Source organism: Sminthopsis crassicaudata, chromosome 1 (assembly GCF_048593235.1).
Source record: "Sminthopsis crassicaudata isolate SCR6 chromosome 1, ASM4859323v1, whole genome shotgun sequence".
NCBI lineage: Eukaryota > Metazoa > Chordata > Mammalia > Dasyuromorphia > Dasyuridae > Sminthopsis > Sminthopsis crassicaudata.
This window is the reverse complement of record NC_133617.1, coordinates 7,302,562-7,325,266: the sequence shown is the minus strand read 5'-3', so window position 1 is coordinate 7,325,266 and position 22,705 is coordinate 7,302,562. Positions and strand designations below refer to the sequence as shown.

General features: G+C 61.5%; 1 protein-coding gene across 1 annotated transcript; it reads right to left on the bottom strand.

Moving 5' to 3' along the window:
• Positions 1-397: 397 nt before the first annotated feature.
• On the bottom strand, positions 398-21,834 carry GGT5 (gamma-glutamyltransferase 5). The gene is made up of 13 exons (XM_074290694.1): positions 21,701-21,834; positions 20,176-20,368; positions 11,710-11,840; positions 11,227-11,322; positions 10,269-10,461; positions 8,997-9,154; positions 8,455-8,601; positions 7,571-7,707; positions 7,064-7,257; positions 5,555-5,661; positions 1,704-1,822; positions 1,238-1,348; positions 398-1,067 (listed from the first exon to the last, which is right to left on the bottom strand). Exons 2-13 carry the CDS (start codon positions 20,346-20,348, stop codon positions 918-920), a joined length of 1,716 nt encoding a protein of 571 aa, XP_074146795.1. The 5' UTR covers positions 20,349-20,368; positions 21,701-21,834; the 3' UTR covers positions 398-917.
• Between the last annotated feature and the right edge of the window lie 871 nt (positions 21,835-22,705).

Genomic DNA, 22,705 nt, shown 5'->3' with positions numbered 1-22,705 from the left:
CTGCCCCCAACCCCTCTGGCTGCCCCGGGCCTGGAGAGCCCCCCTCCTCCTCCCAGCCTGGCTCCCCTGGCTTCCTTTCAGTCCCATGGAAAGCCCCTCCTCCCACAGGAAGCCTCCCCTCCCTCCCCCGTCCCCTCTTTAGCAGTCGCTAGTACCCAGTCTGTGCTTGTCTCCTCCTTGGAAGACGGGCCCTGGTGGTACAGGACACAGGGACTTGGGAAAACCTGAGTTCAAATCTGGCCTCAGATACTGACCGCCGAGTGACTCTGGGCAGGTCACTTCACTGTTTGCCTCAGTTTCCTCATCTGTAAAATGAGCTGCACAAGGACATGGCCCATCACCCCAGTATCTCTGCCAAGAAGCCCCCAAATGGGGTCCCCAAAAAGGTAACAGGACAGGAATGATGGAGGTATTTAATCAATGCTGATGGCTGATTGGCTAGAAGGGAAGTCTCCTCCCCAGCTTGGGAGCCTGGAGTGGCCTTCGGTGACAGATCCAGAGCCTCCCTGGCCCGATCCCTGAGTGTCGGCCTCCCGAGAGAAGCCCCACACGGGCAGCCCGGGCTGGTTCTCTCCAGGTAGTGCCGGAAGCCAGAGCTCGGACCTCACCGTCCACCTCAGGGAGGCCCCGGCTGCTCCCCCGAGGGGATGGGTGCTCCTCACCCCTCCCTAAACTCAGAACAACTGAGCGGCAGTGAATGTCAGTCCAGAGCCGGGCTGGGGGGGGGAGGGAAGGCGCCGGCCCCTCAGCCATCACCGCTTTGGGGGAGTTCTGCCGGGGCCGGGGCCCGATGGCTCCCGAGCCGGGGGGACGGGCAGACGCAAGGCAGAGCTGTGATCCCCGGCGGCTGCAGGCGGCCTCTCGCTGTCTCGGGCCCAGGCCTCTGGAGGGGCTCTTGCTGGCCAGGTGGCCACGGCTCAGTAGCCAGCCGCCTCCCCCAGCTTCCTCAGGTCGGATTCGGCGTGCACGCAGCCCAGCGCGTCCTTGGCCACGGCCTGGACCACATTCAGCCAGATGCTGACTTTTTCCACCTCGTGTCCACGGTTGATGAGCCCGTCCTCGATCTCCTGCGGCAGGAGGAGAGAGCTGGCTCCAGAGCCGCCAGGGGAGCTGCCCTTGCCCCGGGCCCGCTCCCTGAGCGAGCTCCCTTCCCACCCCGGCAGCCCCTTCAGGACGAGGGCACCCCGGGGCACCCGAGAAGTGGGGCGGGGGTAGGGCCAAGGTCCCAGGGACTCACCTTGTCGAATCCTGGCTCGAAGAGAACCTTGGTTGTGGGTCGCACGTGCAGAATCTTTGCCTTGATGGCGTCATGAAGGTTCAGACCAAACCACAGGTTGTTCATGATGGCCTGGGGACAGGAGGAAGCGACAGCAGGGTTGGGCCGGCCTGGGCACTGGCCCGTGCTGCCGGGCATGGACGCCAGCTCTGGGCAAGGCCGCCCTGTGATGCCGGGGGAGGCCCTTGGGACCCACTGAGTGTTGCGGGTGCCCTCGAAAGGGGGCCACGGCCACTCTGGGATCCTAACAGCGAGCCACTCCGCCCAGCGCCCGATGCCAGGGCCTCAGCTCCTTGCCTCGAGCAGGGAGACAAGGGGGTGGGGCGGCCTAGATGCCCCAGGATCACTAGTGCCCCTAACCACTAGGCTACCAGGCTTGGGCAAGGGGAGGGAGAGCAGGGAAGACACGCATGGCTGCCTCACTCACCAAGGCAGTGGCTGGAATGATCATTTGCCCTCCGGAGCCCCCGATCACCAGCATGGACTTCTGATCTTTGGAGATCAAGATGGAGGGTACCATGGAAGAGGGCGGCCTTTCCCCTGGAACTGACAGAGAAACTTGCCCTCACCGTCCAGCCGTCCCTCCTTGACCTCTCAGAAGGCCCCCTTCCCCAGGAGCAGACGCCCAGAGGGGCTTCTTCTGCCCCCACAGCCCAGCGTGGATGGCCCAAGCTAGTCAAAGTGACCCTGTGCAGTCTGGGAAGGGGCAAACCTCCTGCTGAGAGCGGGGGACCATGCTCAGCTGCGGTGCGGCTGAGAACGGGGGCTCACCGCCCCTGCTGGGCTTGAGGAGAGCATCGCTGGCTCCAGCTGGGCACCATTTACCGGCATTCGATCTCCACCTCCCCTCCCTCATGGCACAGGGGCTCATCCACTTCTCTTTATTCTGAATTAGTGGGAGCTTAATGGAGCCAACGAACCATCTGACCTGAGGAGAAGGGTCTGCTTGAGCCGCGTAGAGGCCGAGGCAAAGACATGGGAGATGCAGTGACCTGGGAGGGACAAGGACTAGGACAGCTGGGCGGGACTGCGGAGCGCGGGAGGGGAGGAAGCCCCTTGGGGTCTAGGGCAGTGCTGAGGGGTGGAGGCATGGCTGTGCTGCTGGTGCTCGTGAGCCCCCACCAGTGAGCTAGCCCCCCATAATCAGTTGCCATCTGTGAGGCAGCCAGATTTCATTAGCTTTCAGAAAAGGCATTTGCTAAGGTCGTCTAGTAAGGCGCGGTGAACAGAAGCTCTCCTCAGGGACGTCTCCCACAAGCAGGTGGCCTTCAGGAGGCTCCTAAGGCAAAGCAGGCGATTCCCAGCCCTGGGCTGGGCAGAAGTCCTTTCCCCCCTTGTGGGTCCTCTCAACGTTCCTTTCCCCCCCTGTGGGTCCTCTCAACGTTCCTTTCTTCCCTCTCAACGTTCCTTTCCTCCCCTGTGGGTCCTCTCAACGTTCCTTTCCCCCCCTGTGGGTCCTCTCAACGTTCCTTTCCCCCCTTGTGGGTCCTCTCAACGTTCCTTTCCCCCCCTGTGGGTCCTCTCAACTTTCCTTTCTTCCCTCTCAACGTTCCTTCCCTCCCCCCTTTGGATCCTCTCAAAGTTCTCCATCCTGCTGTTCTCTTCACATCTTGTCCGTGGCTCCTGTTAGAGAAGTCCTAAACTCTCCCAGAGTCATCACTGTCCCAGGATGCTCCAGGACACCCACGAGCAGTCCAGAATCTGACCTTCTTATGTCCCCAAGGTCTTGCTCTGGCCAAAGAGGAGGGGAGGGGAGGAGATGGAGCCTCCCCTGCCAGTGAGGCGCTGGGCTCCCTGATAGCCCAGGGCCTCTGCTCTCCTACCCCAGGGGGCATGACCGGGTCTCTGTGAGCACTCCTGGGCGGAGCTGCTTTTCCTCCTTCCAAATAATTGATGATTTGTCGGTGTCTCTGGTTGAATGACTCGAAAAGGACGTTCTTGGCGACAAAGTAGGGTGAGGGTCTTCAAGTTCCGGCTTCCTCTCCCTCCCACCAGGGCCTTCCTATTTGCTGCCCTCGGCAAATCTGCAGGAGGGACGGGCAAGAGCCCCAGCCCAGAGAGCTCGGGAGCGCTTCGGGCAAGTCCAGGGCTTTTTGGACGGGCTCCTTGGCGTCCAATTTCAGGAGCTAGAGAAAACGAGGCAATTACTGGCTTCCTCTCCCAGTCCGGGAATACGGTTTAAGTCACGATCACTTTGCAAAGTTCAGACGCGGTCGTGCAGGACTTGGGATTTGCACCCAGTCTTCGCCACCCCAGAACATAACACGGGGGGGAAAGGAAATCAAGCTTTCTCGTGGCCCTTTCCTAGAAGGTCCCTCTGGGGTTCTCCCGGGCATGGGAATGGGCAATCTCCTGGAAAGCATGCCGAGTGAAAACCCTGCCAAAATTTACTCAGGAAACGGCCACCTCAGCAGAGTCCAGACGAATCTCCAGTATCCGTGTCTATTGTTGTTTGGCTCTTTTTCAGCCGTGTCTGATTTTCGTGCCCCCATTAGGGGTTTTCTTGGTGTAGACGCTAGAGTGGTTGCTCATTTTACAGAGGAGGAAACTGAGGCAAAAAGGGCTAAGGGCCTTGCCCAGGGCCACTAAGTGTCCGAGGCTGGCTTTGTCTGCGTTCCAAGCCCGGTGCTCTGTGCAATATGGTGCCTTGGCGTCTACACGGGCCATGTTTCAAAATTCAAGCCCACTTCCTCTGGGTCTTTGCACCAAAGGTTTGCGGTACCAAAGGTGAGCCGCCTTTGGACTCCTCATGGTGTCCTGGAAGCGTCCTGGGAACAGTGATGACTGCCGGCAGAGTCCAGAGCCAAGGGGCTAAGAGTTCAGCCCTCAACAGGACAGAGGGCTTAGCTTAGAGACCAACACTCCTCAAAGAGGCGTGGGGCTTCCCGAAGGGGATCAAGGGCGGCCTCCTTGGGGTCCCTAAGCCAGCAGGCAGCCCTTATCCTATAGATTAGTAGACCTGTGTCTGCTTAATAGTATAAAGACAAGGGGGCAGCTAGGAGGTGCAGTGGGCGGAGCCCCAGCCCTGAAGTCAGCAGGACCTGAGTTCAGATCTGATCTCAGGCACTTAACACTTCCTAACTGTGTGACCCTGGGCAAGTCACTTAACCCCAATTACCTCAGAAAAAAAAAAAGAAATAAAAGAAATAGTATAAAGACAAAACACAAAGATTTGTGAGTTGTCAGGGTGCAAAACTACCCGGCCCTGAACCTCGCTCTCATCCAAGGCACAGAACAAACATATTGCTTAGCATCCATGGAGGTGAAAGCCTGACTTGTAAGGAGACAAAGGGGACAACTCTGAGTTCAAAGGAAGAGAGAGAAAGTCTACCATTGGAACCCGGAATCCAGGCTCTCCGTGAGCCAGAGCCCTGGAAGGAGAATCTCCCTCATGGAGCTTGGCAAATGTGCCAAGGTGAAGCCCCCGTGCAGCTCTCCCTTCCGTGGGCAGGCAAAGGCACCAGTGGGGTGTCACACACGGCAGCTCCAGGGGATGTCCCCAGGAAGTCCCAACTCTTCCCGCGTCCCGAGGCCTTTAGGGCCACCTTCTGGCCCGGCTCAGGCAGATAGCTCGAGTGCACTTCTCCCCACAAGGGACTTTCCACGCTGCCTGGACGCCCGGGGGTACAAGTGGGGGCTGTCTTATCCGAGCCGCAGAGGGCCTGAGCCCCGGCAGCCCCCTTCCTGTACAGCCCCTTTCAAACTGACCGAGCTCTAGGTTAGTGCCTTACGTCATTCCTTGCTAAAGGGAGTTGCTTGCAGGGGAGCAGGGGGCGAGCGGGCCGACTGCCCCTTCATTTACACTAAGGACCCCTCAAGAAGGTCTGGCCCTGAGACAAAAGACGGGAATTAGCACAAAACAAGAGGAAGGGTGTGAACAAACTGTCAGCCAGAGGAGAACTGAGCTTGTGAGCCGGAGTAAGAGAGATTACTCCAATCATGAAAAAAAGTCATGATTCGAATTCACAGCCCGGAGGCTTCGCCTCCTACCAGCAAATTGGCAACGATTCCACAACACGGCCACAGCCGCCATCGGTGCCCTGGGCCCCGGGGCTCCTGGGGAGCTGCGGTCGGCCGGGCCGCCCTGGAAGCCCTTTGGGGCCACGCCGTCAGTGACGAGGCAGCCAGCGAGCCCTGAGGTCCCCTCATACAGGCTGAGGTCTCCCCAGTCAGTGAGGCGCTTATCCCAGCGTGGGCACTCCTTTCGCTGCCGGGCTCCCGCGGTCCGAGAAGGGATCCCATGCACACAGTAAGCGCCCACTAGAAGCGCAGTCTTACCTGGATCCTGCAGCTTGCCGGAGCCCGGAGTCTCCCTCCAGCAGAAGTCCAGGAGTTGGTTGTTGAGAATGAGCCCAGTCTTTGGGGAATACACCATGGAGCCAAACCTGGGCGGAGAGAAGCAGCCGGGCTGGACAGCGCCCCCCCTCCCCTTACCCTCCAGTCTCTGGGAGCAGCGCCCGTGGGCCATTCCGGTGCCCGTGGGCCATTCCTGTGCCCGTGGGTCATTCCCGGTGCTCGTGGGCCATTCCTGTGCCCGTGGGCCATTCCCGGTGCCCGTGGGTCATTCCCAGTGCCCATGGGTCATTCCCGGTGCCCGTGGGTCATTCCCAGTGCCCATGGGCCATTCCGGTGCCCGTGGGCCATTCCTGTGCCCGTGGGTCATTCCCGGTGCCCGTGGGTCATTCCCGGTGCCCGTGGGCCATTCCGGTGCCCGTGGGTCATTCCCGGTGCTCGTGGGTCATTCCGGTGCTCGTGGGTCATTCCGGTGCCCGTGGGTCATTCCCGGTGCCCGTGGGTCATTCCCAGTGCCCATGGGCCATTCCGGTGCCCGTGGGCCATTCCTGTGCCCGTGGGTCATTCCCGGTGCCCGTGGGCCATTCCTGTGCCCGTGGGCCATTCCTGTGCCCGTGGGTCATTCCCGGTGCCCGTGGGCCATTCCGGTGCCCGTGGGTCATTCCCGGTGCTCGTGGGTCATTCCGGTGCTCGTGGGTCATTCCGGTGCCCGTGGGTCATTCCCGGTGCCCGTGGGTCATTCCCAGTGCCCGTGGGCCATTCCGGTGCCCGTGGGCCATTCCTGTGCCCGTGGGTCATTCCCGGTGCCCGTGGGCCATTCCGGTGCCCGTGGGTCATTCCCGGTGCCCGTGGGCCATTCCGGTGGCCATGGGCCATTCCGGTGCCCGTGGGTCATTCCCGGTGCTCGTGGGCCATTCCTGTGCCCGTGGGCCATTCCCGGTGCCCGTGGGTCATTCCCAGTGCCCGTGGGTCATTCCCGGTGCCCGTGGGCCATTCCGGTGGCCATGGGCCATTCCCGGTGCCCGTGGGTCATTCCCGGTGCCCGTGGGCCATTCCTGTGCCCGTGGGTCATTCCCAGTGCCCGTGGGTCATTCCCAGTGCCCGTGGGCCATTCAGTGGGCAGCCCCGTGGGCAGCGGCTAGAAGTGAGCACCAACATCTCGGGGATACTCTGCCCCAGGCAGGAGGGAGTCCCTGGGGCTCTGAGGGCCACATCCGGCAGCCCATGTTACTGAGCCACTCTCCCTCTCCGCCGTGGCTCCCGTCCCCCGCTCTCTGCTCATGCCCGTCCCTGGGAGGCTCGGGGCCCTGGTCTGTCCGGGGCAGATTTCCAGGAGCCACGTGACCCGGTCTAAGGAGGGGCTGAGGGTGTCTGTGCCCGTGAGTGCCACGGGTGGGTGTGATGTGGCACCTGGTGGTGTGCAGGTGCTCGCACGTCCTGGCGTGTACAAGGAGGAGCGCCCGTGTGCCCCTGCCCCGCCCCTCCCCCACTCACGGGACGTTGATGGTGCTGGTGGCGGACACGGCGCTGCCGTCTGCGCCCAGGACGGCCACGTGCGAGGTGCCCGCCTCCCGGCCGCGGCCGGCCCCGCCGACGCCGTAGTAGCTGGGGCTGTGGTTGGCCCGGGGGCCGATGCGGCCCCGGACGTCCCGGGCCAGCTCCTCCGTCAGCAGCTCCGCGTAAACGTCCTACAGGAGCGGGGGAGGGAGGGGCACAGCTGAGGAGCCCCCCTGCCCCCACTTTACAGCCCAGGGACGGAGGTCACCCGGCTTGGCGGGACAGCGGGCTCCAGCAGACCCGGTAGAGAAGACCTAAGCCCTGGTCTGAGCTGGGGGGGGGGGACCCCATCAGGGCCGTGCTCCCCGGGGAGGGCTGGGGGAGGGGCTCTGCCCTTCTCTCGCCCCCTCCCCCAAAGGGGCCGTAACCGCTTGGAGCTGCCGGCCCGGCCACCTCCCGCTCTGCCCCAGGGGGTCCTTGGGCCGCCCCTGCCCGGGGCCTCACCGGGGCTTCTGGGTGGCTCCGAGGGTCCCGCAGCTTCCACCTGAGCCCGCTCGCAAACTTCAGGGTCTCCACTATCCGGTGGTAGGTGCTGACCTTCCCCTCGAGCCGGCCCAGGGCATCCTGGGAGAACCCAAAGCCTGGAGACGCAGGGAAAGGGCCGGGCTGGAGCCCCTGGGTGGGCCCCGGCCCCAGCTTCCAGCGCCACCTTGTGGTCATGGCGGGGACTGCGCCGGCCTGGGCATTCGCGCCGAAGGTCCTCCGGGGAAGGGGGTGGGGGGAGGGGCAGAAGTCGGTGCCAGGAAAATGCAGGGGGGGAGGGGGGGAAAGTCGCCCAGAGCTGGGACCGCCCGGCCCGACTGGTGGGACTGGGCCTTTTGTGCTTAGCACAGCGCCTGGCACACAGTGGGAGGTTAATAAATGCCCGTAGGCTCTGGTCCCCCAGGTCTCTCTGTGCCCTCTTCTCTCCTTCCTCATTACGGGTCTAACCCGCTGCAGACCCCGATGCAAACCTTTCCTCCTCCCACGCTTCCTCAGGACCCCGCCTGGAGCCGCCCAGAGAAAATTGAGGGCAGAAGGGAACAAGCATTCATTGAGCACTTGCTGCATGCCGAGCCGGCACTAATGTTTTGCAAATATTCTCCCATTTGATCCTCACGCTGTGAGGGAGGCTGAGGAAACTGAGGCAGACAGGGGGGCGTGGCCGGTTGGTGTCTGAGGCTGGCGTGGAACTCAGAGTCCCCTCTGCCGGGCTACCCCTTCTCAGCCCCCTCTGCTCGGCCAGACCCCCCCCCCCCAGGCCAAAGGAAGCTTTCTCCCACGGGGGAGGAGCCTGACCCGATCCCGCCCCCAGGGAGTTGTGGCTGCCCCTCCCCCTCTCAGCTCACCTTTGAGCACGTTCAGGACAAAGCTGAGGATGGCGCCCCCCGCAGGGGGTGGGGGGGAGTACAGGGTGTAGTTTCCCAGGTTCAGGGCCAGGGGCTTGACCACTTCGGCTCGGAAGCCGGCCAGGTCCTCCTCCGTCAGCTGGCTCCCTGGGCGGGGGAGGGGCGGGAGGCGGGGCTCACTTCTAGGCCCTCCCCCCCAAGCCCGCAGCAGCCCTGGCTCTCCCTATGCCGTCTGCTGGCCACGGAGTCACCGCTCCGCCCCCCAGGGACAAGGAGGACTCAGGCCTTGGAACTCCTGGCACTCATACAGCAGGCACTTAATAAATGCTGGTTGAGTGAGTGACTGAGTGCCCTCCTGCCCTCCCAGCACCAATGTCCCTCTGAGCCAGTAGAGCGTCTTGGGGCTCGAAGCTCACGGGCCTCCGCAGACGCACGGACGGAGGCCGCAGAAGCAGCCGGAAGGACGAGCGGCCCTGGGCCCCGTCATTGGGCCCCTGGTTTGGGGACCTAGGGCGAGTCAGGGGGCGAGGCGGGAAGCCCACCTGCCACGGCCAGGTCAGCCAGGAGAGCCTCGGCGAGGGATCCCTCGTAGAGCTCGTCGGCGCCCTTCTCCGCCACCGTCTCCAGCGTGCGCGCCAGCGCCGGCCACTGCAGGAGCTCCCCTTCCGCCAGGGGCCTTTTTCCATGGAAGAAGAGCTGGCTAGAAGGGAGAGAGGGGCAGCCCTCCTGTGAGGGCACACAGGGCACCGGGGAACTCAGGGGAACAAACCCGGGGGAGGCCAGGGTCGCTGCCCAGGCCCACAGTGACCCAGCGGCAACGCTCCAGCGGGGCCACGGGCCCCCTCACAATGCCCCAGGGATGGGGGGGGCTGTCTTCCCTTCCCCCTCCTCCTCTTCTTCCTCTTTCCCCATCAGTCCTCCTCCTCCTTTTCCTCTTCCTCCTCCTCCGCCTCCTCCTCTTCCTCCTCTTTCTACTCCTCTTCCTCTTCCTCCTCCTCTTTCTCTCTCTCTTCTCCTCCTCTTCCTCATTGTTCCACTTCCAAAGGCTGGGGTCTCACTGACCCGCCCTCCTGGCTTCGGCCTGCCCGGGGCCCCCTCGGGCCACACCAGTTTTCACGGTCTCCTGCTAAGACTCCCAGTTCTCTGTGCTGGTGCTCCTGGGTCCCTCACCGCATTGTCTGCATGGTGGGAGGCCGGCCTCCTGCTCGTGGGAGGCTTGTGTGGCCACCGGCCCCCTCTCCTTGAGTTCAAGCTGGCCTCCCTGGCCACCATTTGCCACTAACTCAACAAATGCTCTGCTCCCCACCCACCAGGACTGGTCTGGGCAACGATGCCCATGCTCCTTGCCCTCTCCGGGCAGCTCCTGACTCTCTGAGCTCCCGGGTGAGCCCACCCCGCACTCTCTGCCCCAGAATGTCTTCCCTTGGCCGTCCCTGGTGACGCCCACTCAGCCCCCGACCCATAGCTTAGTCCCAGCCCCCGTGGGGCCCCGCAAAGCCTCTCCAGCAAGAGGCAGCTGGGAACTAGTGAGACGTTCTGTGGCGGGGGCTTTCCCGCCGGAAGATGGGGGAGCCCGGAAAGCTGCTGTTGGGGGGGCTCCAGCTTCCTCGGGTGAGAGTGGGAAGGCTGGAGCATGGACACCGGGGTGGGCCCTCTTCCTCACGCAGACTTGGACGGGGCTGGCGGCCCATTCCCTGCTTTGAGGTTGCTAGAAGGAGACCCTAGGAAGGAGGCAGCCCCCCTCCCCGAGGGGTCTCCTCATCTGCCAATGCGAGGCTTGCCGCTCTCGTGCCCCCCGACTCAGCCCCGCTCACCGAAGATTGGAGCTATTGATGGCCAGGCCGAGAGAGCTGTTGAGAAACGCGCTCAGGACTCTGGGGACGCGGAAGCCCTCCCGGAGAAGGTGGAGGGTGGGCTCGAACAGCTGGGCCCACGGCAAACGGCCGTGCCGCTGATGCGCCAGCTGGTAGCCGCGCAGCTCTCCCGGGACTCCGATCCAGTAGACTCCTGTGGGAAAGATCGGCCAAAGGCAGAAGTCGGCGGGAGGGCTCAGGCCCCTCGCAGGAGGAAGACGGAGCCAGCTGCCCTAAGGCCTGCAAGTTCAGGAAGAGAGGGCGACCCGGCAGCCGTAGCTTTCTAGGCTGCCACATGGCGCCGCTGACTCCTAGGGAGCTTGGGGTCCACTTAGACCCCCAGCTCTGTTTCAAGGGATTTGTCGCCTAATGTGTTGCCATTCTCTATTGGGAAGTCTTACCTAATTGGATCTAGCTCAGCGCTCCAGCCTGTCAGGAGCTCTCTGAACCCTCCCCACGGCACTCGTGTCAGCTCCCCTTCCCAGGCTCGAGTCCTCTGCATTCTGGACACCTGCACATCCCTGCCCTTACGTCCTAATAAAACTGGCAGCCGCGCAGCTCTCGCCCACAGTGCCCTCCCCCTCTCCCGTACTTCCCCATCTCCTCCAGGAGAACATTGGGGCGTCCCGGGTACAGGATTTGGGGGAGGGAGTCCCTGAGAAGCTCCCTGGACGGGGATTGGAGCTTTCCCAAAAGGCCCCCCACCTTCTGCTGATCTCGGGTCCAAGAGCGATCCGAGAGGCCACTCAAGTCGGGAGGCTGGGCTTGACCTGGGGCACCCCCTGGCTTCGTTTCCCTATTTGTAAATGAGATAATCATCTCTCCTGACAACTGGAGGCAACAGATGCGGAGGGCGCCATCCTCAGGCGGACGGAAGCCCGGGAAGGAGGGGTGCCTTGGGGTGCCTGGCGGGCCGTACCTTTTCCCAGCGGCTGGTCTTTTTCGCAGCGCTCCTGCAGATTCCGGGGGACGGCCTTGGGCACGGTTTCTCGAGCGTTGATGACTTCCACCTCTCCTGGGGACCCACAGACTGTCAGCCTTGCCCCGGCCCCCCTTTCACTCCCTCCTCCCTGAGCCAGCTCTGAAGAAATTGAGGGAGGAGGATCAGATTCCAAGTGCTCCCTCTCCCATATGGCTTTAATTGGCCATCTAGATCAATGATGTAATTGGTGGGGGAGCTCCCGGGTAGGGGAGGCCCTCTTCTGGTGCAGATAGCACCCCTCCTCTAAGCGGGCCCTCACCCACCTTCCACCCTGGCTCTCCATCTTCTGAAAGAGTCTGGATCTCGCCCCCCTCGTTTCAAAGAAGAGGAAACTGAGGCCTGAGAAGGGGGGACGGGGACCTCGGGGCTCCTGTGGGGCCACAACGCCCTGGGCAGTGGAGGTGCCAGGCCCAGACCTACCTGTACTGGCATTATAGACAGTGAAGATGACCCCGCCTCCCAGCCCCATGCTCTGAGGGTTCAGGACACAGGTGCAGACCAGGGCGGCGATGGCCGCGTCCACCGGGGAGCCGCCCTGCTTCAGGATATCCCTGGGGGAGGCCGAGAGGAGCTCTGTCAGCAGGGGGCGCCGGCGCCCCCGCCAGCTTTATTGCTAGCAGCTCTTCCTAAGGCCCCTCATTCTCCAGGATTCCTGGGGCCGGAGTCAGGGAGGGTCATGTTCAGAGTTCAAATCCAACCTCAGACCCTTAGTAGCTGTGACACTCCGAGTAAGTCACTTCATACCCCTTGCCTCAGTTTCCCCATCTGTAAAATGAGCTGGAGAAGGACATGGCCAATCCCTCCAGTGTCTCGGCTAAGAAAATCCCCGGTGGGGTCAGGAAGAGATGGACACAAAACAACCGTGGCAGGGCCCCGTCCAAGTGGGAGATGCCCTCGGGCGACAGGTGGCTTAGTCACTGGAGGGGGCCAGAGGCCAGAGGCTGGCTTAGCCGTCCAGTCAAGCTTGGGAGGAGGGGGAGGTGGTTATTTACTGAGACAGAGCCCCCCTGCAGTCAGGGATCCTCATGCCAGCCCTGTGCCTTAAGAGCCCATTTTACAGATGAGGAAACTGAAGCAAGCATTGGGGCCCCAGAATGTGGACATATCCAAGGTAGGATTAGAATTTGGTTTTCCTGTCTCCAGTCCAGTGCTCCAGCACCTATTGTGTGCCAGCCCGCCCCCCCCCCCCAGGGGGCAACCTTCTTTGGGTGGTAGAGATAGCCCCCGGACAGAGATTAAACAACAGGTGACCCTTTGAGAAGGAGAAAGGGTCCCTGGAAACCTGAAAGGAGGTGCAGCTCGAGCTGAGCTTTGGGGTGCCAAGGGCTCAGCTAGGACCTCCATCATCCAGGACCCGGCTGTCCTCGCCCATCTGGACCTCCACTATCTAGAACCTGGCTGTCCTCGCCCATCTGGACGTCCACCATCTAGAACCTGGCTGTCCTCACCTACATGGACCTCCATCATCCAGAACCCGGCTGTCCTCGCCTATCTGGACCTCCACTATCTAGAACCTGGCTGTCCTCACCTACATGGACCTCCATCATCCAGAACCCGGCTGTCCTCGCCTATCTGGACCTCCACTATCTAGAACCTGGCTGTCCTCGCCCATCTGGACCTCCACTATCCAGAACCCGGCTGTCCTCACCTATCTGGACCTCCACTATCCAGAACCTGGCTGTCCTTGCCTACATGGACCTCCATCATCCAGAACCCGGCTGTCCTTGCCCATCTGGACCTCCACTATCCAGAACCCGGCTGTCCTCGCCCATCTGGACCTCCACTATCCAGAACCCGGCTGTCCTCACCTATCTGGACCTCCACTATCCAGAACCTGGCTGTCCTTGCCTACATGGACCTCCATCATCCAGAACCCGGCTGTCCTCGCCCATCTGGACCTCCACTATCCAGAACCCGGCTGTCCTCACCTATCTGGACCTCCACTATCCAGAACCTGGCTGTCCTCATCTATCTGGACTGCCATCATCTAGGACCCCGCTATGCTACGATTCCCCCTTATCCGACCTCAGCTCTCTTTGCCCTTGTCCTCCCTCCAGCCTCCTCTACGGAGAGCCCAGCTTGGGTCGGGAGCTAGCCCCCCTGCCAAGACTCTTTTTAGGACATCCTCGGGTGCTCGCTCCCTTTGCAGCACCGGGCCGAGGCCCGCAGGACCAAGGGCAGGGTGCTGTTCACAGCCCACCTCCCATTCCCTCCATGCCGCAGGGGGAGGGGAAGGGAGAGGCCAGGGTGCTGCCCTGACCCACAGGGAAATTCAGGCAGGATGGCTCTCAACACTGGGAGGGCAGAGTGAAGGAAACACATTGTGGAGCCCAGGCTAGGGTTAGAGGGGACTCCGAGCCCCACTTTTCAGATGAGGCAACTGAGGCCCCAAGGTTAAAGTCCATTCAAAGATCTGTGTGATCTTAGGTTGATCATGGTCCCTGGGAGATTTAATGAAGGAGCTGGACCAGGGGATGCCCAAGTCCCTTTCCAGAGGCCACGCCATCCAGCTCTTGCCTGCTATATCCTCCTCCTCCTCCTCTCACTGGAGCCCCCCACACTCCGGGAGGCAGACGGGGCTGAATGCCTTGCCCAGGCGCCCCCAGTTAGTCCGTGTCTGGCACACGATTAGAACTCAGCTCCTCCTGATGCATCCCAGCCCCTCCCTAGCTCTAGCACCCCGAGTAAGTCCCTCACCCTGGTTTTCCTCAGTTTCCTCATCCATAAGATGGGGAAAATAACAGCACCTCCCTCCCAGAGGTATTGTGAGGATGAAGTGATCTGATTGTAAAATGTTCAGCACAGCACCTGGCACATAGTAGGTGCTCTGCAAATTTTGGGCATCAGCATCATTAGTGGAAATGGCTGCTCTGCGGCTGCACCCTAAGCACCATGGGAAATTGCCCCATATGCATCTTCTGCAGGACGGGGATGGGCTTGCTTTCCACTTGTACTCCCAGAGCCGGGTCCATGGAAGTATTTATGAAATGCCTTTTCACTCACTCATTTGCTCCTCTACCCACTCATTCATTTACGCACCATTTACTTATTCATTCACTCATTCATTCATCTACCCACCAATTTACTCATTCATTTACTCATTCATCTGCCCACTCATCCACCCATTCATTCACTCACTCACTCACTCTTCTACCCACTCATGCACTCATTCATTCACTCATTCACCCATTCATTCATTCACTCACTCATCTATCCACTCATCCACCCACTCCTCCACTCATTCATCTACCCACTCACCCACTCATTCATTCACTCACTCATTCATTCACTCACTCGTTCATCTACCCACTCATCCACCCATTCATTCACTCACTCATCTTCCCACTCACCTACTCACTCACTCATTCATTCACTCACTTATTCATCTACACACTCACCCACTGATTTATTGACTCACTCATCTTCCCACTCACCTACTCACTTATCTACCCACTCATCCACTCATTCATTCACTCATTCACCCATTCATTCACTCACTCACTCACTCATCTACCCACTCATCCACCCATTCATTCACTCACTCATCTTCCCACTCACCTACTCACTCACTCATTCATTCACTCACTTATTCATCTACACACTCACCCACTGATTTATTGACTCACTCATCTTCCCACTCACCTACTCACTTATCTACCCACTCATCCACTCATTCATTCACTCATTCACCCATTCATTCACTCACTCACTCACTCATCTACCCACTCATCCACTCATTCATTCATTCATTCACTTATCTTCCCACTCACCCACTCACTCACTCATTCATTCACTCACTTATTCATCTGCCCACTCATTCATCTACCCACTCACCCACTCATTCATTTACCCACTCATTTATTCATTCATTCACTCATTCATCTACTCACCCACTCATTCATTCATCTATCCACTCATCCACCCACTCCTTCACTCACTCATCTTCTCACTCACCCACTCATTCATTTACGCACCCATTTACTTGTTCATTCACTCATTCATTCATTTACCCACAAATTTACTCATTCATTTACTCATATACTTGTTCATTCACTCATTCATTCATCTACCCACTCATTCATTCATCTACCCACTCATTCATTCACTCACTCATTCATTCACTCACTCGTTCATCTACCCACTCATCCACCCATTCATTCACTCACTCATCTTCCCACTCACCTACTCACTCACTCATTCATTCACTCACTTATTCATCTACACACTCACCCACTGATTTATTGACTCACTCATCTTCCCACTCACCTACTCACTTATCTACCCACTCATCCACTCATTCATTCACTCATTCACCCATTCATTCACTCACTCACTCACTCATCTACCCACTCATCCACTCATTCATTCACTCATCTTCCCACTCACCCACTCACTCACTCATTCATTCACTCACTTATTCATCTGCCCACTCATTCATCTACCCACTCACCCATTCATTCATTCACTCACTATTCATTCATCTACCCACTCACCCACTCATTCATTTACCCACTCATTTATTCATTCATTCACTCACTCATCTACTCACCCACTCATTCATTCATCTACCCACTCATCCACCTATTCATTCACTCACTCACTCACTCATCTACCCACTCACCCACTCATTCACTCACTCATTCACCCATTCACTCACTCACTCACTCATCTACCTACTCATCCACTCATTCATTCACTCATTCACCCATTCATTCACTCACTCACTCATCTACCCTCTATCCACCCATTCATTCACTCACTCATCTTCCCACTCACCCACTCATTCATCTACCCACTCATCTACTCATTTATTGACTCACTCATTCATTCACTCATTCATTCCTCCATCCACCATTCATTCATTCATTCATTCCTCTACTCATTCATTCATTCACTCAGCAATGGAATGGATGGCTTCCTTCTTGAGGGAGCGGCTTTGCTGGCACCCAAGGAAGGGCTCCGGCAGTAGGGATGCGGGGCCGTGGGTTCGAAGGAGACCTCTCTTCCTGTTTCCTGTCTCTCTGGGGGAGCTGGGTCCACGCCCCACCCTCCGATGAGCCCGGTTGGTTGAGGGTGACCCTGATCTGATTCAGGAAAAAGGGCGGGGACCCGCTGAGCCTGCGGGCAGTACTTGGAGGGTCCCAGCTCCCTTTTCTCCGCTGCTTGGGGAGCGTTCACCGAGGCTTCCTGCTGGAGCCAGGGAGGTTCCTGCCCGGGCCTGGGGGGTGCTGCTGGCTGCTGTGGTCCAAGGCTCTGGCTGCGGAGGCCAGGACTTGGGAGACTGGAGGGCCGGGGCCAGGGAGGCCCCGTCCTCCAGGGCTTCCCTCCCTGGCCCACGTCCTCTGGGCCGGACACACATTGCTGCCCTCTGCCGCGTTCCCTTCCCACAGTTCCCTTGAGTTGGGTTTAGTGGAGGCTGAGGCAGCAGGGCGGGACGCTGAGGCCATGTTTGGTGAAGGGCACGGCCAGCGGCGGGGAGAGCGGACGGGAGAGCGGAGGGAGCTGGTCATTGAGCCTGGGAGAGGTCTACATGTGGCATCCCGTGACACGGGGACAGAACTGCAGAGCTCCCTTCTCGTCTTTCGTCCCTCTGCTGGGCCCTGAGATTTGGCGGGGGGACCTGCCGACCCCTCCGAGTAGCCGGAGGAGAGACAGCCTGCACCAATGAGAAGTTGAGCTGCCTCTCTGGATGCTGGCGGGGGTATCAGGCCGCCTTGCCTACATTTCCTCGCTCTGGGGGGGGGGGGGGAGCGCTGAAGCCACTGAGGGGTGTCTGGCAGCCCACGGTCATGGGACAGAGGCTGAGATGTATCAGCCCAGGACCCGAGAAAGGTCATTTAGGTGATGGTGACGTGTCAGAGAGACACAGAGAGACCTCAGAGACAGAGACATACAGGGAGACATCAGAGACCTCAGAAACAGAGACAGAGACACAGGGATCCAGACACACAGTGAGACGTCAGAGACACCGAGAGACACCAGAGACAGAGACCCAGAGATGCAGAGAGGGAGACAAAGGGGGGGGTGCCAGGAGAGCGGGCCGCAGCTGGACTTCCGGCAGGGCTCCCTGGCTGTGTGAGCGGGGGGTGGGGGGGGAGCTGCCCCCCGCGCCTCAGGGCCCCCAGCCCCGGCCCCCCACCCATGGGGCCACGGCCGGGTCAGCGCGGGGCCTGGTTGAGCCGGCTCCAGGTACTTTACGGGCCCTGGCTGGGGCCGACCCGGATCAGGGGAGGGCTGGAAAGCACCTTAAAAGTCCAGGGATACCCCGATATTCCCAGGTCCGGGGCCAGATGGCGGGAGGCCAAGGGTGGGGCAGGGCCAGGAGCCAATCCCAGAGGGCTCCAAGGCAGAGGTGGCACGGGAGGGCGGGCGCCCCTCTTCCAGCCCCAGGACGGCTGAGGGGGCGGCTGGTCCCCGGCTTTCCCCAGAGAGCAACGCCCCCCTCAGCTGGCCGGGCGTGGGGACAAGGGGCCTGAGGCTGAAGGGGGATCGCCCCCCCCCAGCGGGGCGGCCCAGGTCCCAAGAGGCGCCACCAGCGATCCTGCCCGGTCCTCGAGGGGGAGAGGGGGCGAGGGGGGCCTGGGCAGCCCACTGAGGCCCCAGAGCGAGGGCGGGGCCGAAGGGAGAGGGGGCGCGGATTCAGATTTATGCTTCTGACTCCAATCCAGTGCTGTACAGCCTCACTCACGTGCTCTCTCCCGCTCTCACACTCACTCATGGCCTTGGTATGTCCTCGTCTAAGCCTCGGTCCCCTTCCGAGCCTCAGTTTACCCGGCTGTAAAATGGCACTCCCCCTCCCGGACAGCGCCACATGGAGGCGAGGTCTCCCCCCAGAACCGCTGCAGGCCGGGCCGGATCCTCCACTTTCTTCCCTCGGGGGAGGAGGGAGGGAGCTGGGCCCCGGGCAAGGCTAGAGGGGAGGGGCAGGGGCAGAGGGGGCTCGTGGGGCTGCTCTGAGGGCCTCCCCTGGGCTCATTAAGCGCCCTGGATGAGAGTCAGGATCCCGATGCTCCAGAGGGGCCGGAGGAGTCTGAGCCTCCCGGGGGCTCGAAAAGCCCCCTCCACAAATAGTGGGGGGGAGCGATGAGATGGGAGATGACAGTGGCTAGCTGGAAGAAGACCCCGGAGTCTCAGTGGGCTGCAAGTTCAGTCTGGGGCTGGCCAGCAAAAACCGCAGAAGCGCTCCCGGGCTGCATGGCAGGGACGGGAGGCCACCGTCCCCCATCCTGCCCCGGGGCAGCCCCTGTCTGGAGTCCCCGGGCTCAGTTCGGGCCACGGCTGGGCCCAGGTGATGGTGCTCAGGGAGACCCTGGCACGTTTAGCCGGGCCTGCACGCTGGGCCTTCTGGGAAGTGGGGGAGCTCCTGGTCCCAGGAGGTTCTCTGGCCAGCCCGGATCTGAGGGGGACGCGGTGCCCCCTCAGCCAGGGAGGCCACTGACGTCTGAGGCAGCAGCAGAGCCTGGCCCTGGGTCCGAGGGGATGCAGGAGCTGGGCCGCCCAAGGACGCCGCGGAGGTGACCAATAGAGCATCAGGTGGGGCAAGAACAAGCTTCGGCCCAGGGGGCATGGGACAGGCCTCCCTCGCCGCCCCCACGAACAGCGCCAGGATGTGCCCGTGCCAGGGTGATGGGGGCCGTGGTCGGGCATGGAAAGACAGGCTGGCTCAGCCCTGGGTTTTAGGACCATGACTGTCGGCCGGGTGGAGGCCGGAGTCAGGGAGGCCGGAGTCAGGGAGGCCCACCAGTAAGGAGCCATGGCTCCTGGTTCAGAAAGGAGGGGGGCTCAGGGAGCCTCTGTCTGTGGCTGAGCTGGGAAGGGGGTGCACCAGGCCCAAGGCAGCCCTTCCATATAGAAAAGGTCATGAAGGAGGGGGAGGAAGAAGAGGAAGAGAGGGAAGAAAAGGAGGGGGAAGAGGGGGAGAAAGAGGGAGAGAGGTAAGTAGGAGAAGAGGGGGAGCAGAGAAGGAAAAGGAGAAGGGGGAAGAAGAGGAGGAGGAAGGGAGGAGGAGGGAGAGGAAGAGGAAGAGGAGGAAGCGAGGAGGAGGGGGAGGAAGGGAAAGAGTAAGAAGGGGAAGAGGGGGAAGAGAGGAGGAAAAGGAGGAGGGAGAGGAAGGGGAGGGGAAGAAGAGGGAGAGGAGGAAGAGAAAAGGAGGGAAAAGGGGAGGAAGGAGAAGAGAAGGAGGAGGGGGAGAGGCGCATGAAGCCCCTTGTGCATGGCCCACTGAGTGTGATGAGCCCCGGAACTTGCAGATGGGACAGTGGGGAGGAGGCGGGTGCCTGGAGCTCAGGGGGAGCCTGGGGCAGCCCCCAGCTCTGGAGCTTGCTGAGAGGACCTGAAGGCCCGAGAGGGTCCCTGCTCTGGCTCCTCAGGCCCCTCCCAGCTCTCGCTCCCGGACCCAGGCCCGGTGGCCTCTTTTCAGACAGCGGGTGCCGGCCCTTCCGTCTCTGCTCAATCTTTCTCTTCCCCCAGCCTGCACTTGGGGAGGAGGTCCTCCAGACGACCACCCACCCAAGGGCCCGCTGACCGCCGGCCGGGGCAAGGGGGACCCTGTCCTGCGGCGGGGCTGAGGAGATGGAGGCTCTGGCCGGGCAGTTGGCACGGCTCTGGGGCTGCTCCTGATGAGCCCAGACAAAGCGGGCCCCAGACTCCGAGAGAGCCCCGAGCCTGGACCCGAGGGAGACCCAAGAGAGAGCCCCGAGCCTGGACCCGAGGGAGACCCAAGAGAGAGCCCCGAGCCTGGGCCCAAGACAGCTGTGACCCTGAACTCAAAAGCCCTGAGCCCGGGCCTGAGAGACCCAAGAGAGAGCCCCGAGCCTGGATCGGAGCCAGACAGTCCCGAGTGGCACCGGGAGCATCCTGGGCCTCCCGGAGCCAGCCCACACTCACCGGCCGATGTCGGAGCAGCTCTTGGAGTCAGCGGCTACGGCGGCTGTGGGGAAACTTCTGCTCGGGCACGAGCTGCCATAAGGGGCCAGGATGCTGGCAAGCACGATGATGGCCACCAGGATGCCCAGGGCCAGCAGCAAGAAGCAGACTGCGCGGCCCCCAACCTTGGCCATAGCCCAGGCGGCCTGACTTCCTGAAAGGACAGAGCTGGGCTCACAAGTGAGCAGGGACCTGCTCTGCCATGGTCCCCCCACCTCCTCCTCTCCCCCTCCTGCTTGTCTTCCCTCTCCCCCTTCTACCCCCCCTTCCCCCTTCTGCTCATCCTCTCTCCCCCTCTTCCTTGTCCTCCTGCTCCTCATTCTCCCTCTCCCCTTCCTGCTCCTCTTTCCTCTTCTGTTCCCCCTCTCCCCTCCTTCTCCTCCCTCTCCCCTTCCTGCTCCTCATCCTCCCTCTTCTCCCTCTGTTCCTCCTCTCTCTCCCCTCTTCTGTCCTCCTGCTTCTTATCCTCCCTCTCGCCTTCTCTCTGTCCTCTCTCCTTTATTCTTACCCTCCCTCTCCCCCTCCTGCTCTTCATGTTCCCTTCCCCCTCCTCTTCATCCTCCCTTTCTCCTTTCTGTCTTCTCTATCTTCCTCCTGCTCCTCATCCTCCCTTTCCCCTTTTTTCTGTCCTCCCTCTCCCCTTCTCTATCTTCCCTTTCCCCTCCTCTTCCTCACGCTCACTCTCCCCCTCCTAGTCCTCCCTCTCCCCTTCCTACTCATCTTCCCTCTCTCCCTCATCGCTACCCCTTCCTCCTTCTCTCTGTCCTCCCTCTCCCCCTGCGGCTCCTCATCCTCCCTCTTCTCCTTCTGTTCCTCCTCCTCTCTCCCCTCTTGTCCTCCCTCTCCCCCTCCTCCTCTTCATGCTCTCTCCCCTTCCTCTCCATGCTCCCTCTCCCCTTCCTCTCCCTTCTCTTCCTCTGTCCTCTCCCCCTCCTGCTCTCCCTCCTGCTCCTCATCCTCCCTCTTCTCCTTCTGTTCCTCCTCCTCTCTCCCCTCTTGTCCTCCCTCTCCCCCTCCTCCTCTCCATGCTCCCTCTCCCCCTCCTCCTCTTCATGCTCCCTCTCCCCTTCCTCTCCATGCTCCCTCTCCCCCTCCTCCTCTCCATGCTCCCTCTCCCCTTCCTCTCCCTTCTCTTCCTCTGTCCTCTCCTCCTCCTGCTCTCCCTCCTGCTCCTCATCCTCCCTCTTCTCCTTCTGTTCCTCCTCCCCTCTCTCCCCTCTTGTCCTCCCTCTCCCCCTCCTCCTCTTCATGCTCTCTCCCCTTCCTCTCCATGCTCCCTCTCCCCCTCCTCCTCTCCATGCTCCCTCTCCCCTTCCTCTCCATGCTCCCTCTCCCCTTCCTCTCCCTTCTCTTCCTCTGTCCTCTCCCCCTCCTGCTCTCCCTCCTGCTCCTCATCCTCCCTCTTCTCCCTGTTCCTCTCTCTCCCCTCCCTCCTCCCCGCCCCCTCCTGCAGTCCCCCTCCCGGCCCCGGAGCCAGGCCCGGTACCGGGCGGTGGGAGCAGCGGAGGCGGCGCAGGCAGCTGTGCTCAGGGCGGCCGTTTCCCCTTCTGCATCCTGCCTCGGCCCCCTCGGGTGCAGCCGGCTCTGGGCGGGCGGAGGGAAGGCTTTGGCAATTGTCCCCCTCCCATGTTCTGCTGGCCCGCAGCCACCCCCGGCCTGCGCCTTTAACCACTTCCCCACCGCCTGAGTGGGAGCTGCTCCCTCCCCAGGGCCAGCCACGGGGCCTCCCGCCGGGAGCGTACACACTTATTTGGTGCCCTCCGGCAGGAAGCATTTATTTAGTGCCTACTGTGTCCCGGCGGGCTGCTGAGCCCTGGGGATACAAAAAGGCGCCAGGGAAGAGTTCACAATCTAAGAGGGAGACAGCACCCAACCCCCCCCCAGTGAAATTCAGGCTAAATGGGAAAGCGAGGCGCTGGAAGGAAGGCGCCCTGGGGAAAGGCTGGGGGGGCCCAGCCCCCCTCCCCACTCAGAGCCCCTGTCCACCCTTGACGCTTCCCTCCAAGGCGGGGGGGGGGGGGGGGTCAGCTGCTCCTGGGGCCGTGGTCCCGGCCCTGCCCCCCCCCCCGTGGGGAGGAAGGCCGGGCCCCCCAGGGCGCAGGGAGCTCGGGCGGCTTCTGCCGGTCTGTGCCTTGCCCGGGCCCAGGAGGACACTTGTTGCTGGGGGGGGGGGCCCTTGATGCTGGACTGGAAGGGTCCGGGGACCACTAGGGCCTTGAGGCTCAGGGGAGGCACTCTCCGAGGAGGGGCGGGCTCCCTCCCCCCAGAGCACCAGGGCCAGGTCCCCTCACAGCCGGGGGCCGGACAGAAGCGGGGGGAGAAGCTGGCGGTGTAGCCCAGGGCTCCCGAGGGCGCGGGGGCTCCAGCGGAGGCCCGGGGATCGCCGCCTGGCCCTGGGCTCCTTTCCCTCCCGATCGACGCCTCGGGCAAGCGGAGGCCGGGCCGCCGACCGGCCCAGGACCCGGATCCCGAAGGGCCGATAAGAGGAGGG